The sequence below is a fragment of the Aplidium turbinatum genome, chromosome 18 (assembly GCF_918807975.1).
Source record: "Aplidium turbinatum chromosome 18, kaAplTurb1.1, whole genome shotgun sequence".
Taxonomy (NCBI): Eukaryota; Metazoa; Chordata; class Ascidiacea; order Aplousobranchia; family Polyclinidae; genus Aplidium; species Aplidium turbinatum.
This window is the reverse complement of record NC_137489.1, coordinates 6,796,759-6,815,203: the sequence shown is the minus strand read 5'-3', so window position 1 is coordinate 6,815,203 and position 18,445 is coordinate 6,796,759. Positions and strand designations below refer to the sequence as shown.

General features: G+C 36.1%; 1 protein-coding gene across 1 annotated transcript; it reads right to left on the bottom strand.

The window, feature by feature from the left end:
* Positions 1–1,888: 1,888 nt before the first annotated feature.
* On the bottom strand, positions 1,889–7,342 carry LOC145787932 (uncharacterized). The gene is made up of 3 exons (XM_082599770.1): positions 6,502–7,342; positions 4,019–4,132; positions 1,889–3,582 (listed from the first exon to the last, which is right to left on the bottom strand). The coding sequence occupies exons 1-3, from the start codon at positions 7,340–7,342 to the stop codon at positions 3,224–3,226; spliced, it is 1,314 nt and encodes a 437-aa protein (XP_082455896.1). The 3' UTR covers positions 1,889–3,223.
* Between the last annotated feature and the right edge of the window lie 11,103 nt (positions 7,343–18,445).

The following is an 18,445-nucleotide window of genomic DNA, read 5'->3' as shown; positions in this document are numbered from 1 at the left end:
CAATAAACGTCAAAAATGGAATCAAACTTTTTCCTTGATTAAATCCTGTCATCACATTGTTATTTTGTACAAGTCTTTGCCTTATTTATCCTGTCCACAGTTTCTGTTTTCTTCGATACTTGTTTTGTGTGACGCATTTTCTACTTGGCATTGACGTGCGCGCGACATTTTTTTTGCTTTTAAAAAATTGTTTTACATTATTATATGACTTAAAGCAAATGTGTTGAATAATGGAATAATTAAGAAGAAAGGCATTTTCACATTTGGTCATACATCGTCACGTGTGGTAATACAGGACTATTGTATTAATAAGCCTATATCCAGAGACTGCAGTGCTAATTTTTTGGTAGCGATAACTATAGCTGCGCTACCCAGGCAACAAAATATGTCAATTTTACTTTGATTCAACGTCTGCAGACGTTGAACCAATGTAAGAATGACATATTTTGCTCTCTGGGACTGGGTACATTTTTTCTAGAGTAGCGGCTGCAGTAGCGACACTATTTTTTCCCGATGTTGCGATTGCGTAGAAGCCCTACACTTGCTTCAGTCGCACTTCCACTATTGCGACTTTTCAATTCAAAGTAGAAAAAGCGATTCGTTTTTAGAGATTTTTGATGAAAACACTGGAGCATGAGAAAAAAATTTCCCGTAGAACTCGTTGTTCATAACAATGTTAAAATGGCAATGTAAACAACTGTGGTACTGAAAGGTGTCATTCGTTTACGTCTTTACGAGGTTATTTTGATTTCACAAGGTACTTGAATAGCACTTTCCAGTGTTAGTTTAAGACAAAAGTAGCGAGTAGAAGTTGCGGTAGCACGCGCTTTTTTGTCCGAGTAGCGGAAACGGTAGCGCGTTGCTTTTCATCGATTGGTAGCAAGTAACGGTAGTGCCGCTTTTTTGGCATATTGTAGCTGTAGCGATAGCGCGCTACTTTCAAAGGGATTTATGTAGCACTAAAATAAAAAAATAAAACAGTTGAAAAAACGAAACTGGACATGCAACGCTCACCATGGATTGGCTCCATCACGGCCTAGGCTCGTAATGTCGAGCTCGTAACTGTCGAGCAGTTCGGTCAGCAATAACATTGACACAATCAATTTTATTGAAAAGCTTGTGTACATATATTATGTTGGTTGTTTTGCAAAACCACCTAGCTTAATTCAACCGTTAGGTGGAGCTAAAGATGTGCAAGGTCCTATGCAATTACGCAGAACTGGCCGATAAAAAAAGAGATACCAAGCTACAAAAGTGTTGCTAGATTGATAAAATTACTTTACAATGAGACAGTAGTGAAAGAATAGTTTGACTCCAGTTTACTTGAAGCACAATGGATTGTCGTGGCTGTCTTAAGCGGTGACTTACCTTTTTCAAGGTAGTACAAGCGATTAAAATTTGTATTGCTTGCGCTGCCTGGATTTTTCTACAACTTAATGTAAGTAGCTCACATTGGCTGCATGAGACGGTACTCACGATCGACAACATCTACATTACTCGTTCTCTACAACTCATCATGTAGCAAACATTGCTGAGAGAAGACATCCAAACAACAATCCAGCCAGCAAATCAGTCTCTTTTTTTTATTGGTTCAACGCCTGGAGTCGTTGAATCAATGCAAAAAAGGACTGATTTACTGGTTGGAAAACAATGTCGGAACTATGTTTGCAAGTTATTTATATGACCTCCAAGGTTGAGCTTTTGAGTAATTTTCTGTTGTTACTACCGGTCTTTTATCCAGTCATCTTGAATTCGACAACTGTAGGCAAATTGCACCAATTGCGCTCTAAAACCGGATGACACTGTTCTTTTGTTCAGACCAGAACTGCCGTTTTACGAGATAAGTATCGCTTTCTTTTGGACATTAAAAAGGAAACACAGCGCTACATGTTTACAAAGAATCGTACACATTTTGCAACTGAAACAATTTGGTACAAGCATCATATATCACAACGTATTCATGTGCAACATTTCAATAAAAGCACAAATGTGAGTTGTCATACCACGGACACCAGGGGCGCCGGAAGCGGGGGGCAGGAGGGCGAATGCCCCCGTGCCCTCAATTTTTCTGTGGATGGGGGGCAGGTGGGGGGCGGCAATGTTTCCCTTTTAAAATCATGTAAGCTACTGCACATTTTGCAATACTATATAACAATTTTAGCTATTAGCTTAATTATAATCTTTCATTTCTACCTCAAAATAATATTCACGACACAAAATTCTCTATCACATAGGTAAGGTAATTAGCCTACATCATCATAATGTAGCATGATGCCTTCCGTGCCATTGTTCTTTGTATACCGGACACTTGTATCATTACTCGATGATAAGCTGATGGATGAGCATTATTGCTATACCTTATCTTAAAACTTTAAAAAAATTAGCCTTTCAGCAACAAAAGTGCCCTTTGTTCATAATCCTGCCCCCCAGTCAAAAACCGTTCCGGCGCCCCTGACGGACACGTTGCAGAGAGGAATCAAAATGTACAATAAAGAATCAGCAATTGAAAAAACATCCACATAACTATTAACACCATTCTAGCTATCGTGGAAACTTAGAGGTCGAAATTTAAATAGATATTGGTAACCATATTAGAACAGACGCGCGAAAATGGATCACATGATGCGCGGTCACGTGAGGACCTAAATCACATGACACGCAACCAATCGTTAAACTCTCAATTGAAAAAGCTGCTTGGCATGAAACCAGTGGCGGACCCAGTATGTACCTTAGGGGACGATTTCAACAAAACAACATTAACCCGAACTTGCAAAACATCTTGAATAAAGTTAGTTTTCTGTGTTTTAGGGGGACGATCCTCTTATTGATCACCCACTGGATCCGCCACCGCAATAGACTGCAGAAGAAATAAGAAGGCTTCGTGGGCCTCATTAATCGCCTACCTACCGGGTTATTTTGAGCTCATGGATGTTTACCATTGCCAAAAAGTTAATGTCTAACTCAGTGCCCACTCTGAGGACGGACACTCTTTTCCGATTGTGAAAAAAAACTTTTCTTCCCAACGGCAATCGGTTAAACATTTATAGAAAATTTTAGTTGTAGGCTATCTCTTTTTTACACCTCTTTAATGGCAGCATAGCTGCAGATAATCTCTTTGAATTGATTTTATGTCAAATACACAAAAAGCAAACATCACAGTATAACTAAATGTGATGATATGCTGCCTCAACATGAAACAATATGCATGGCTTGAAACCTATATTTAGTCACGCTTATAAAAACTGGTATCTTTGTCGACTTTGCCGAGTCCTTTTTCTTCCACCTTAGCCAGTTCTTCTTTACTTTGTGTTCTTTTCTTTTTCATTCTACGATTTTGAAACCATATTTTTACTTGGCGATCACTTAGGCGAACTCTTCTGGAAATATCTTCTCTCATCTCCCGACTGATGAACTCATTGCGATCAAATTCTTGCTCCAGTTCCGCCAACTGACATTTGCTGTAAGGTCTTCTGCGTCGCCTGGTATGACCCAGTCTTCCGACTGCAGATGGATAAGAGAGGTTGGAAACGCCGGGATAACTTTGGAAGTAAGTGCTTGGGTAAGCAAGTAAGTCGTGTGACACTGCAAAAGTTACAAAGACACATAATCACAAAATTATTTGTAAGTATACCTGCCTTCGTAATAGGCGCAAATGAATGAAAATTGTGTAAAAATTATTAGCGCCATTAAGGGATTTCCAAGAGCATGGTAGGAAAGAATGAAGAAGGCAAATGGCTTATTAAAAAGGAGTCAAGTTTTTAGCTCAGGTGGTTTCCTAAACAAATTTTCACAATTTGAACTTATTTCGTAATATAAAAAACTACATTTTTGTCTTTTTTTTTCGAATTTTTGCTACATATTTTAAAATAAAGTTTGGTTTTTGTGCAAACTATTTGTTTTAGTATTATTTCAAATTAAGTTTCGTGGTGAAAATGTTTGTTTCAATTATTAAAAATACGTTTCTAACTTTTTCTATTCCTTAAATTTTATCACTAATCAACTATTGTATTGCACTTACCTTGGGAGGCCCGTAAAAGTTTTACTGTGGAAGGATTGCTATCGATAGTTGATTGGTAGTTGTAGTACTGATAACCCCGTGATTCATAGTGTCCTTCTTGATTCGAATAAGGATCTATCAAAAAAACAAAGTGTTGTGATCAATCAAAACTTTAACTTGATCAAAGAAAATAAAATTTTACAACATACGCGGCTGGTGTTGTTAGCCTTCATAAACCGCAAGCATATCGAGTTATGATTGGTCTTTGGTACTACTGGTATTATATGTCCTCAGCGACTGAAATTTCTAATAGGCGTTATACCCGCACTAGAGTGTTGCAGGAGCTCCATGAAATTTACATTCTAATTTAAACTTGCTCGACTTTTGTTTTGGTTATTTGTTAATGAATGTTGATCATTAATCTAAAATATGAAAAAATTTCATCAATGTTAACTTCATCTATCCAGGCAGTTTTTGTGACCCATTTGTAAATTAGAAACAAATTACACCCAGAAATAAGCAAATTCCCATATGGGTTTATGCCTGATAAAGAAACAAGGAATGCGGTCTTCATTCTAAAAAATCTAGATCAAAGATCAATCAAAATGCAAAAAGATTTGTACTTGTGCTTCATCGACTATAAAAAAAAGTTTTTGATAAAATCTAGCACAACAAAATGTTATACATGCTCGACCGAATTGGAATTGACGACAACGATCCAAGAATTATTCAAAATTTATATTACGAACAATCAGCTGCTATCAGGATAAATGATGATTGCAGTGACTATACTCCCTTTCAAAAAGAAGTAAGACGGGGCTGTGTGCCATCACCCGACCTTTTCTCATTGCACAGTGAAATAATTTTAAGACATATTGAAGATGAAAGAGGTATATGAAGAAACAACATTAACCACGTGCGATATGCTGACTCAGAAGTAAAACTGCAGAATATATTGGATATTGTGTGTACGAAGAGCAAAATGTTTGGCATGGAAGTAAATGAAAAAAAAACTGAAACAATGGTCATAACAAAGAAAAAAGAAAACAAAACTATTTATAATTTATCAGTTAGTGGAACAATACTTAAACAGGTGCAAAAACTTTAAAGTACCTCGGTACTGTGGTGAATTGAGATGCACAAAACAGAACTCAACATAAGAACAGTTCAAGAAAAAACAAGCTTTCAACAAATGAAACCAATTCTTTGCAATCAAAATACCTCCTTAAGACAAGATTTAGAGTTTTAAATTGCTATGTTTATCCTGTTATTCAATACAACTCTGAAACGAGGAATATTTCAACAAAATTGGCTGAAAATATTAATGCTTTTGAGATGTGGTGCTTCCGTAAAATGCAACGTATTTTTTGGTTTGCAAAGAAGACAAACAAAAAAGTTTGACAAAAAGTGGCCAAACCACATCTTTGTTTAAAAATATTAAAACAAAGCAATATAAACTTTTCGGCCATGTAATAAAAAGGCAAAAACTGGAGCATCTCTCTACAACTATAGTATAATTTTGGAGAGCGGGCACCTGGCTAACAAAGACAAACTCATCAAACAATTTACCGACAAGGCAAAAACAATCATTCATGCAACGTATCATAGGAATACTTGGTTTAATTATTCATCCGAGGCCGTCGATACCTGGTTCATGCAAGGCAATTGAAGAAGAGAAATAAAATCCGATAATAGCAGCTCATTGACATCTTTATGTTCAAGAAATGATACAATAGATGACGAATAACAACACTAGCCTGCAACAGTAGCCTACATTGCAAAATATTGGCAACACTAGTTTAGAATTGACTTCTGCGTTTGGGGATATTGTTAACACAAAAATCATCATCCAGTTGATTGTAAACCTTAAATGCATGAAATATTTTATCAAGGTGTTTACAGATTCTTATCAAATGGGTCCAATGGGACCCGAAAAGTATTTCAATTACTCTTTACCTCTAAAACCGTGACATTGTACAGATTTGCCGGCATGAAGCCACTTTGCTCCACATATTCTAATAGACCAAAGGCATTCGAAGCTTTTGTTTTATTAAAAAAATTTGCGCGATACATGGCACCACTTGTTCAGTGAAAGTGGATTGAAAGTTAATTTCAAGGCCCCATACTCAGTTACTGAGCCTCAGGGAGAGAAATGATAAAGTTACATCATGTGTAAACCTTTCATCGCACTAAGGAGGGTCAAGTGGCCAATGATGCCTTTCTGTAGGCAGTTTTTCCAATAACCACCTCCACCTAATTCATTACATCATGACTAAATTTAAGCGAAAATGAAATGTTAAACTTGGGAAATTTATTTTTGTTTTGCTAACCAGCTACGAATGTGCCAAGCACTTGAAACTAAATTGAGCTTATACACTATAGCTGTATGGATATCATAGCCTATTGAGTAAAAACCCACTTTTTGTTCTAGAAACTTCCCAGTATCTTCAATACAATAGAAAAACATTTAAATTAAACTAAGATTGGGCTATATTTGAACTCACTTGGTCCAACAAAAGGTCTCTCCGACCAAGAGGCATACTGAGTATGAATGTCTGAATCGCTGTGAAAATTATAAGATGTACTTTGGTTGATAGGAAGTGAATTTATGCTTGGGGCACTTGCATTCACTGCCAAATGAACAAAAGATGCAACACTTGTAGAAGTGGAAAAAGGATTATTTGCATTTGAATGATTGTATGTCAATCCATTCCTCGGTCGAAGATTAGAAACGTGGTTTGCCGAGATATCTTCCTTCATTTTCTGGCTGTAGTCGGGTCGGTCTTTCAATGGTTCAAGAGGTCGGCCATTTTCAATTCTTGTTATCGGTGATGATGAAAAGCTGGGAGATTGATATTTTGAAAACGAAGTAGAAAGATCAAAGCCACCGCATGCATCGTGTTTTTGATTGAAATTTGTAAGGCTAGAATCATGGAATGTTGTGGTGAAAGGGTTTTGAGCTACGCTATTACTCCAGTGGTCTTGCTTGTGCAACTCGTTGCGAGACAGGGGATTTGAGCAATTCTTTTCGGAAACATTATTCTGTGTCACTTTTGAAGTGTGAGAATAATGGGACTGTGTAGAATTGACATGACTTGGCTTCCACTCTTTGCCCTCAACAGCAGCTGCTGAAACTAAATTTGCATTAAGGTAACTGTACCGACCATTTTCAAAACCGGTTTTTTCTTTAAGATTGACAGACGGAAAGGTTTGTCTGGGGGAGTATTTGGTTTGATGAAGACTGGTGATGTCTGAATAAATTGGATTCTTTGAACTTGGAGTGTGATGATGCTCTGCTCCAGATTCAAAAGGAATGCTAGTGACTTCATTGGCAAGAAAATTCATGTTGTGACAGATTTCATGATAAGCTCCAGTGCTGCTCTTTGAAATGCGATTGTTGGGTTTTGGTGGCTATAAAATGAAATTATTTCCTAAAAACTAAAAATGCAAAAAATAAACAGCTTAAATAATTTAAATTTACATACATGCATCAATTACATCAACTGAAAAAGCAATGAAATCGTATATAACAAACGAGTTAGTCTGTTAGCAAGATCTAAGTAATAGTGTAATTTTTTCATAATGTTTCTGTAAAACAACTGGATTTTTTTGAGGAACTCATGCAATAAAAGCAGTTCGAGCATAAAAAGTCTTGTGAATTACATTTTATAGCGATGTTACAACTCCGCCCATGAAATAAAAAATTCATGTGGTCTCTCGTGCCAACAAAGGGCTTATAATGTTTGAATATTTTTGAGGCATCAATAAAAAATTATCAACCGCTCATTTGATTCATACGTAATAATTCTTGACTTGAACTAATGGTGATAAAATATTTCAGGCTGTTGTTTATTACATTTATTACCAACCAAAGCATTACGTTTTACTTTCAATGTTGCTGCAGTGTTTTACTTCACGTTTTTGACTCGATGATTTTATGGTTTTCCATTTTGCTGGTTTTGAAAATTTCAATCATTCTCACTGTTGTACTCAAGACAGAAGTGGATACCCTGAAACTTTTAAAATTTTTGGATTAATCCTACCTGGAACCAACTTCTAGTTTAATTGAAGCTGAGGAAGGACCTTTACCTAGTGCGCAAATAATAATTAAAAAAATTGTTGACCTATACTGTGCCTAGTAGCCTTCTTTAGCAGACATTATAAAAAAATTTAGTAGCTTACATAAAATATTAAAAAGTTTTTAAAAAATCCTCCAACCTCTATTGAACGCATAATCGATGATTCATAATAATAATCAAACGACACAATAGGCCTATAATAAAATAATTTAAATTTTTGTGATTGAGTTTGTTACACCACTGCCTGTCTCGGAATACTATTTGTAATTTTGTTTACAAAACTGTTTTGGTAAAGCAGTTTTTCATTTTTAACACAGCACTGCCAAAAAGGCAGTTTCAGTTGTTCGTTTTGATTGAATGTAAATGTGGATGTTAAAAGTATATAAAACAACTAAACAAACTAACAAAACAGTTTTAAAAATTCTTACATTTCTTCAGCTCTAAACCGGCTGTTTCTCTGTCGTTTTAACATTCTATAACACTGGTAATTGTACTTTTACGACAGTTATACCAGTTCTTCACTTACAATCTCGTTTTCAATTTAACTGCAAATTTGCCACTTACAGCCAATAATATGAATTACAACTCGGAAAACAAAATTTTGCCTTGCTTATACTACTTCAAAATAAATCGTTTTATTGCTGATAATATTTCAATAAACGATTATAGTATTGTTTGACTAACCAGTAAACTTACTATGAACGCGACAAAATAAAAACCATAGTGATCTTCAAATTTTTTAACCAGGCTTTCAAATGCTTTTTAAAACTTTTAATGTTATTGTGCTAAGCAATATTTTCGCTAACCCTGTCACGCGGTCACTGCTGCCATCTTTTGAAGCTGAGAGCATGAGCATACAGCGATGTTCCAAGAGCAGCATCTGACTATCGATACGTCGCTGGTTCTGTAATTTATGATAGGGTACACAGTGGGACAAAACAAACGGCAATTAATGCTTTCAAAACAAAGCTTTATACGGGCAGACGAGCAGGTACACTTTTTTATAGCAGGAGAGACGAATGACTGTCCAGCAGACGTTGAATGAAAGTAAAAAAGGACGGTTTTGCTGGCAGTGCTACAGCTGCTCTTCACAGCAACCAGTTGATGTTACCTTTTGCAAAACTGTTGGCAATCACTGGTTCTGCAAATAATGTTGATTTAATTTTTACCATGAAGGGTTTTTAGCTCAATTTTTGTTAGGTTTTTACCAAGAACCGACTATATACTATGCATAGCAAAATGACATGCATTTGTTTGAATCAGTTATAGATGTTTCTAATATGCCTAAATCAAATTATTTCAATACATTTTTATTGTGCTGCGATACTGAGACAAGCGGACACAAACAGAATCAATTGCAAATTGTTGATTGGTTTGCGTGACTATGACTAGTTGGGTTTTCCACGCCAACAAATAATGATGATAATTTCTGCTGGGAAAGCACACAATGGCGCACCCTCAGGTGAGATGTTAAAACTCAGGCGAGATGTTAAAACGCAGCAGAAAGCTATGCTGAAATGTTTTGACTAGTTGGGAGAGCATTCAAGCGAAAGCTAGAACTCCCAAACTTGATCATATGCGGAGAAATGTCTTCTTTTTCATGAGCGGAGATGTTAAAGGGTAGCCTATGTAATTATGTTTTTTATTGAATAGCATTATTCCATGCTATTTATACAACATAAACGGGAGTAATTTCTCGAAAAGTTTTATTCATAAAAATCTAGTATATGAACACAGTCATCTGGCCATAGTCACTATGTGTTATCCAATGGCGGATCCAGGGGGGCAATTGAGGCGATCGCCTTCCTAAAACACAGAAAAATAGCTGTATTCACGGTGTTTTTGCAAGGTTAGATTTATGTAGACCTACACATCATTGTGTCGTGTTGAAATCGCCTCTTTCCCCCATAAAACTTCTTGCTGCATCCACTCCCAGTGTTGTCATTGTGGCATGAAACTTAATAAAACCTAAATCATCTTATCACCTTCGGAAGTCAGCTTAAGCTTACTGATGTCAACTTACTGGTGATCAGGTATAAAAAAAGATTTTGTTTTTCGGAATAAGTGTCGTGAACTCAAATAGATTTACTCCTAGACAAACACAAATAAGCGAGTGTCAGTGTTTGAAGCATTTTAATTGGGACGTGTTATAAATTACGAGCGGCTATTACCATGCAAATAAAGGTTTTACTTGCAACTCTAAATCAACTTAATATCACAAACATGCCACAACGAGGTGCTACGTTGCTCTTCGTTAATTTTAACCAAGTCTTGATAAAAATGTAAATATTTTCACCAATTAATACAATAAACAAACTAAAAGCTTAAAATTGCCATGACAAGGGCGTACAAACAGCAATAACAAACAGATAGAAAATATCATCAATTCAAATGTAGAGAAATGAAATTATCATCAAATTTTTCTGATTTGGTGTGACATTGTTTACATTATTTTACAAGAGTAAGCCTGCAAACCGACAAAACTAACATCAACATACACCGAATACACAAAGCAAACAACAGAGAATCTTGGAAACTTTTCATGCAAGAGGCAGTCAATGCTTGGAATTAAGTGCGACAATAAAAGAAGAAGCCTGCATTATCTCACTTTTTTCTTTTCAAAAAGGCTTCAACCATCGAAGTGCTGACAGCGTGACCGAATGGTGAGCGCATCTGCGCCACGATCAGAAGAACATCGGTTCAAAACCACTCCAGAGCCTAGGTTCTATTTGAATTAGAACTTCCTCATGATCCCAGTAAAAGTGTTACAGCCTGTTAAAATTTTTAGTCAATAGTAGCTGTATTTGATGCAATTCGCTCTGTTTGAATTTTAGCGCTTTTTGTATTACAGTAATTTGTTGTTTAATAACATACTCATACCACAGTATGCATAAGTCTTTGCAAAGCACTAAATAAGATGCATGAAGGCGATCACAAAAATTGACATATTTCCTTGTTCGCTTTACTTGATGAAAAGCTTTTCAATGTCCAGGCAGGCCATCTACTAGTTCGCTGGTGTTGCGGTTATTGTCTTTGCTTATGTTGCTGGATGGTGCTGGTTCGATTTCCAGATCGGTTAATGCTACAAATGCAAAAGTTTGTGTTCTTTTACGCATGAAGTAGTGAGAATTAATCTCAGAAGTAATTTGGCTACAGAGAAAATATGATGTAACATTGCCATGATTACAGTGGCTAAAAACCTGGACAGGTATCAAGCGTCAGTAAAGTTACCTTACCACCATAGCTGTACAATCCAGAGGAGCAGGGGAGCAGCCAATCTCCTACTGTCAAAAAAACTCCCAATCTGGGTAAAAATATACAAATGCTTGGGCAAACTATGCTGAATAAAAAGCCGTAAACTGCCTCAATTAGAAAAATCAAAACTTGCACAAAGCGTGTAGCTGAATGTAAAATTTTCATTTACACCTGATAATGTTATTTGCATGGTAACAGAGTAATTACTGTGATGTGGATAGTAACAAAGTAATTTTGATTATTTAAACAACTGGGACATGTTGCAAAATATGAAATTATTGAATTAAATTATTCTTTATACAGTATGAATGGACCCAAATTGACATCATCCAGTTGTTCAAAATGCAACAACATTGTATTAATTTTATTTTTTCATACAACTGGGACATGCTTATAAATTTCCATAATCCAGTTGCTCAAAAACAAACAAATTCTATTAATTTTGATTTTTCGTACAACTGATAAATTTTCATAATCCAGTTGCTCGAAAACTAACAAAAATTATTAATTTTGATTTTTCATACAACTGGGACATGTTGATTTGCGTAACCGCATAATATGAAGTTGTTTCAATCAAATATTAGTCTTTACATGAAACTGCCCAAATTGACATTATCCAGCTGCTCAAAAACTTTAAAAAAAATTCAATTTGTTTATTCATTCAACTGTGTCCGGAGGCATTGTCAGGGGAGGCAATTCCCCCCACCGAAATATTTTGTATACATGCAACCGACTAACAGACTATTAAGTTATTGGCCGAGATAAGCTGTCAAGTCTCGCAATGATGCAAGTAAACACAGCGGCAATCCCAGATGAACAAGTTCACCTTAGATTTATATCACCGCAGGCTACCATGCTGATGTTGGAAGCCGTTAAATATGAAATTATATAAAAAAGTCACCTTCAATTGATTACAGATACAGTGTAACGTTTTTTTGTGTTTTAAGTTCCGCAGCTGGTCTGTTGCATAGACTTCGTAATGAAAATGTAGGCTATCAGTCTGTTCAGTGCTATGAGATTGTGGGTGCATGCGTATTGCGTAGCCTACTACCAAATTACAAATTGATTCAATTTCCGACTTTCTTTTCAGGAAATGTTATCTTGAAATATGAAATTAAATGACGCAGTTTTGTTGGAAGTAATTATCACAAATTGATATCAGTAAGTGTTCCTTCATGGCTGTCATAACACAATAACACATGCCTATGTCCGCCCCGTTAGCTCAGTGGTTACGTGTCCGCTCAAGATCACGCGGCGCAGGTTCGACTCTCGAAGAGCCTCTACAAGAATGTGAAACTACCAGGAATAACCTATCAAAGGTTTGTCAGTCCGAGGGTAAAGATTCGAAAACCAAACCAAACCACATGAATAAGAAAACTGTGTTCCGAAAGCTAGTGCAAACAGCTACTACCACAGTGAACTCGAAGAATCAGGCTAAAACAGGTCGTTTGCATCTGCATTTGTGAAGTAAGCAAAAGATCACTCTGCTAAAAATGAAACTCAATCCATTGCATACTTTTTGTAAACAGTTTGCGGCTTCTGGTTTTCAAATCGTGAAATTATTACAAATTCAACCTTGTTATCGTTAGATGATTGACTGTGAACTGTCTTGTTTGAACCAAACCGTCCGTTTCTACAATCACAAAACGCCTGTCGACATTGCAGCAACAAAAAAGCTACACTTTTACAGTGCGGTTGCTCTGTTTTAAAATGTGTGACGACTAATCAATGATCATGCAATCTGGCGAGATGCTCTCCCAATATTTTATCTTTGTTCAGTGCCGAACTGGTAATAAAGATTGCATGAACTTCATGAACAGGTCAAACGCACTTTTTCATGTTACCGTACAACTCATAATTATGCTAACTTAACGTTAGTCTAACTAAACAAATAACAACAAAAACAAAAGTTTAACCTAGGCCGAGTTAGGAATGCTGAGGAAATCTAGCCTGTCAGTCCAATGGTGGATCTTGACTTGGCGCCCAGACAAAAATTTGTTTTTGTAGCATTTTACTCCTTTCTTTCGAGGTCATAGAGTTATCCCGGATTTATTGGCAATTTTTACAACCACAAAGCAACGCATTGTAATGTAAAATAATGCAAAAGTTACAATGTTATTTTTTACAAAGTAGCACCAAGCAAGCACGTCATAGAAAGCTTGAAACTGAGCGTTGAATGATTTTGATGAGAAAGTTCAATTAAATAAGAATCCTGTTATCAACTTGTGATTGCATCTGAGGCAAACAAATCTGAGACAGAACGACAAAGAATATTTTGAAAGCAAAATTGTTGATCAAAACTTAATTTGATTTTCCCGAAATAAGGTGTACTAATAAAGTTTTGTTTGCGTACAGAAAAGCTTTAGAAGCATAAAAAGAAATTATTTTTTCTAAAATTGAGTTTATAAGCTTATGGTTAGATGCAGAAAGAGCGGAATTTTTAAGCGACCGACTACGATAACAATCTGATTAATTCATCTAGATTTTAGAATTACTAAAGTTTGTTCACCGGTGGATCAGTAATCAGTAATTACTGAAGTTTACCGGTGAATCAGTAATCGATGATTTTAATCAGCAGATTGCAATTGGTGAGAAAAAAGAGAAAGTAATCAGCAATTAAACTTCTTTATTGGTCGATTTGCTTAATCGGTGAATGATAGACTTTAAATAATTTCTCCCATTTTATTTTTTTGCTGATTTGATGTTGAGTTTTTTGTTTTGTAGGCCATAGTAGGCCTATAGACAATTTTCAACAAGTTTAGTTTAGCAGGCCATAGCCCGAAGAAAGATATTAGGCATCTCTAGAGCAGCGTACTGTTCACACATAAGGGAAATCAATGGTTCTCGTCGAAAGGGCGCCATCTTAGCAATCTCCGGCGTACGTTTAAGTGTTTTGCCAACGACACAGTCCCTTGCTCTTGAGCGGTTTCGAACCGGCGCCCTTTCGAAAGCCGAACCTGGACTCTCACCACACGGCCATGCAGGCGACTTTCAACAAGCCATCTTACAAGAAGCTTCAACGAAGAAGCTTCAAGATCAAGCGGCGCTGGTTCGACTGTCGGGGTGTGCGCTTGAGCAACGCACGTTAAGGACTGCTCTCCATTCAGCGGCATCTAATGGATGGAATAGTTCCCCGGCAACAAGACTTCAACAATCGGAAACTTCACTCTGTCAATCTCGGTGACCGGGCCTGCGTCAGTGATTCAAAGCCTCTACAAGTATGCGAAACTGCCAGGATTAAGCTCTGCAAGAAGCTTTCCCAGTCCGAGGATAAAAATTCAATCAATCAATCAATCAAGAACAATAAAATTATTAATGAAGTTTACAAGACTTTGCGCAGGAAATTCTAGTTCAATACAGACTTTTTTCACCTTCAACACCTTGCTAAGTTTGATGTGTATATTATTACAACAAGATTTTTACTGTCCATTCTTGCATGGTGTACGAGAAAAGACTCAGTTGTACAAATCACAGTCAAGATTTGCTCTTGCATTATGAACAAACAAACATAAGCTCATAGATCGGTTTGTTAAAAGTACATTTCGCTTATTTGCTTTTATGCTTGGTGTAGGCTTGTACTGTAAAACCTTTTTTTCTGTACGTTGGAAGTAATATTGGCCTCTTGGACAAATGAAATATGAAGTCAGTTTGATTAGTTGTGGTCTTTTCTGTTTCGAATGCTATTTAATAATTATGTAACCGACGTTTGTGTTACGTAAGTTTGTCGTCGCGTTATCTCAAGTCTTAACTCATAAACAGCCGACTCTATGAACCAATGAAGAAGCGGAAAGATTATCCGACCATGTTGAACACTGCGGTTGAGCATTGCACTTCACGGACAGCTCTTTAATTAAAGACATGTCATCTACAATAGATGGAACTTGGCTGGAAATAGCCTTCCAGCAGTAAGACTGCAACTGCAAGCGGGTAATTCAGATTCTGAAATTCAATGATCTGGTTTGTGTCGATGAATCTCATTGCAGGCCTTTTCGGTGAAAGATTAATATTTTCTGCATAAGCATGATACTTTATTTCTTTTTAACAACAATCCGACTACTCATAGCCGTTGAAGAATAAAATATTTTGGGGATACAAACAAAATTTGCCCGAATCTTGTCTTTACAAATATATTTTTAAAAACCCAATAATAACTGCTGGACATTTTTGCCCCAATTCTCAAAGTTTTTTTTTGTGCGACTGCCCCCCTGTACCCCCTGTACCCCCATCTTCTACGACTGAATGACTACTCGATCTTAGGGTCTGTAATAGTGATGTTTCACGGTTTACACTGTTGTAACCAATGTCCGTTAAGTTATTTGTCAAAACAAAGATTTACTCATATATTTGGGATGAAATCAATTTTTAGGAGGTAGGCACTTTATTGGACTGTCATGAGCACAAACTCGTAAACTTTGTTTCAATAACTAGTTCATACAAGGCCGTTTTATTGCGTGAACTTTTGCACCCCAACAATTTCTAATTTCGTCTTATAGTTTTTTTTTTAACTTTTAGAAAGGGTAAAATTTTTTATTTGTTTTGTCCTATGATTGCTTTTGCTTCGTGCTGCTGATAGCTATGTCAGTAAAATTATACGCAATAATTCTGTTTTCTAACCATATCAATTTTAAGCAAGAGTAGCCTAGCTTGGATAATTCTTTTCCATTAAAATGTCATTAAAAAGTCGCAATCACCGCAACACAGAGGCAGGTGCCCAGCAGCAAGTAAAGACAAAAGATAATTTGTAAATAATTACTGAGAAAATGTAACACTTTCGCATTCGCTTCTGCTTTTAGTTTTGTTTTGTTTTTTTTTTGCGCACACTTTACGTCAAAGATTTAAAATTTAATTTTTACTGTGCACTCGTTTTGATCGTATATTTGGGACCTTTATTGTCAAGCCGTCCTAGTAAAAGCAGGAAACCGTAAAATAGTCGTTAAACAGGCGACTACCAGAGCAGGGTCATAAACTCAAAAGGTACCGCTTACAGGCAAATCGTATGTTGTTTGCAAAGAGGCCCAGTAAAATCTTTAGGCTACTGTTTCAAATAAAACAGATTTCCAATTCGCATAATTGCTAGAGCTTCAGTAACAATGCTACAAATCTTTTATCAGCACAGAGCTATCAAAGTGTGTCCATATGAAAATCAATGCGCTTTGCAGTCACCATTAATTTTTACTGAAAGTCACACCGAGAAAAATATTAGCTCAAATACTATGTTGTTTTTTTTCATTATCAGGTTCAGAGTAACAAACGCAGTCGGTCAAAGCAATAGTTACTTCTCAGTCTAGCAATGGAAGGTGAAACAGAAGCTTTAGGCAACAGTCCGCCATTTTAAGTATAGTGCGAGCATAGGCGCCGATGACCTTGAAGGCAGAAGCACAAATTTTTATCAGGCTGGATTGTAAGCAGTTAAGTAAAGTAAACTTATAACTAACAGCAAAACTTTTTTACCCTAATTGGTAGCAAGGGTGTTAGTAGAAAAATAAAGCTATTTCAGATGAAATTTTGATATTTTGTAAAATATCTTAAATTAGATAAAAGTGCTATATTGATATACATTTATTTATTTCAAAATAAATCTTAGCAAGGTATTTATACTAAAAAATACATAATTCAACTATTCAAGTAGCCTACCATTTTCCGCAGCTTTATTTTTACTTACTTTTGCTTGTAAAGAAAGGTACCGTATCTAAAGTTATTTGCTCAACTGAACAAGACGTTAATTAATTGGTTGATCTTCATTTACATCAAAATAAAATGTTCAAACCGAATCTTTGAACGGTCAAGCAACAAAAATATTATCGTTTTGCATTTCAGTAATTTCTTAGAAACGAAAAAATTGGAAATGTTGAGAAATTTGGCATAATCTTAGTGAGATAATGCATGGGTAAGGAATATAGCATCAAATATACTCGGCTGGTGCTTCAATATTTTTGCCCCCCCCCCCCCCCCCCATTAGGCTACCTCTTTCGAGTTTTTGCCCCATAAATTTTAAAATCACCCCAGGTGGAGCGATGTCGCCCACCTTGAAAACCACTGATCTATTTTAGAACATCCGCTCTTTTTATTTGTAAACTCCTTCCGGGGACAATCAAATTAAACTTTCTGAGCAGTCGGCCTTGTGCATCAATAATCAACAACATTTTTCAATGTAATGTAAAAAATCAGTTAAAAATAAATCGTATTATTATCTTCAGTTCAGTTCAGCAGGCCACTGGCCATAGCGCTAAATAGAAGCGTAGGTATTTCTCTCTGTAGCAGCGCACTGTTCATAATCATGAGAAAAATCAAGAGCTATAGCTGAAGGGACGCAACTCCGCAATCGACGACCATGGCTTTAAGAGCTGTGTAGAACCAGCGCCCTATCAAATATCGAACCACGCCTTTCACCCCTCGACTATACAGCCAGCTAGGATCATACTAAAACCTAAATAGCTCATCTTCAATTGCCAGTATTTTAAAATTAACACAAGCATTTTCCTGGTGCCGTTTTTTATTCAGAAAATATGCAACAACTGAACAACAGGTCAAATTCTGAGGTTGAAAGATGTTGTTTGTATATGTAAAAACAGTTCAGTGTTCTTCAAATACATGTCCAAATGGGAATTATATTGGCAAAGCTAAAAAATCCTCCATGTAATATAAAATAATTTTCTTGCTTTTAATCAAATTTAATTTGATAAGATAGCTAAAAAATCAAAGAAAGATTCCATTGAAACTTTTTAAAATATAACAGAGCAACAAGTAGCCACCCACTCAATACTTTGCATACCAAAGGATAAAATACGATTAAATTCTGTCAGTTTCAAAAATTAGGGAGGATATATCAATGAATGATCTCTAGACTCTACACCGTACTTGAACAAGATCATGTTGTGACAATAAACAACAAGAGTGTTCACTACTTAAGTTCTGTATCTACGTTGAAAAATTTGTTGTTGTTGTTATGATGTTGCAACGGCAACATTACCCTGTTAACATATTTTCTATTGAAGAATTTCGATGTGTGTGTAAGATTCTAATTTAAGTATTTTCCTATAATTTCTTCTACATTATTTATCATCAAATTGCTAATTGGTAAATATTTTTGTTTGTTTTCTTTTAGTGTGTAGAC

Coding starts and splice junctions, on each gene's coding strand:
- LOC145787932 (XM_082599770.1), bottom strand. CDS start 7,342: ATGAATTTTCTTGCCAATGAAGTCACTAGCATTCCTTTTGAATCTGGA. Junction 4,133..6,501: donor GAGACCTTTTGTTGGACCAA/GTGAGTTCAAAT, acceptor TTTTTTTGATAG/ATCCTTATTCGAATCAAGAA. Junction 3,583..4,018: donor ACTTTTACGGGCCTCCCAAG/GTAAGTGCAATA, acceptor TAACTTTTGCAG/TGTCACACGACTTACTTGCT.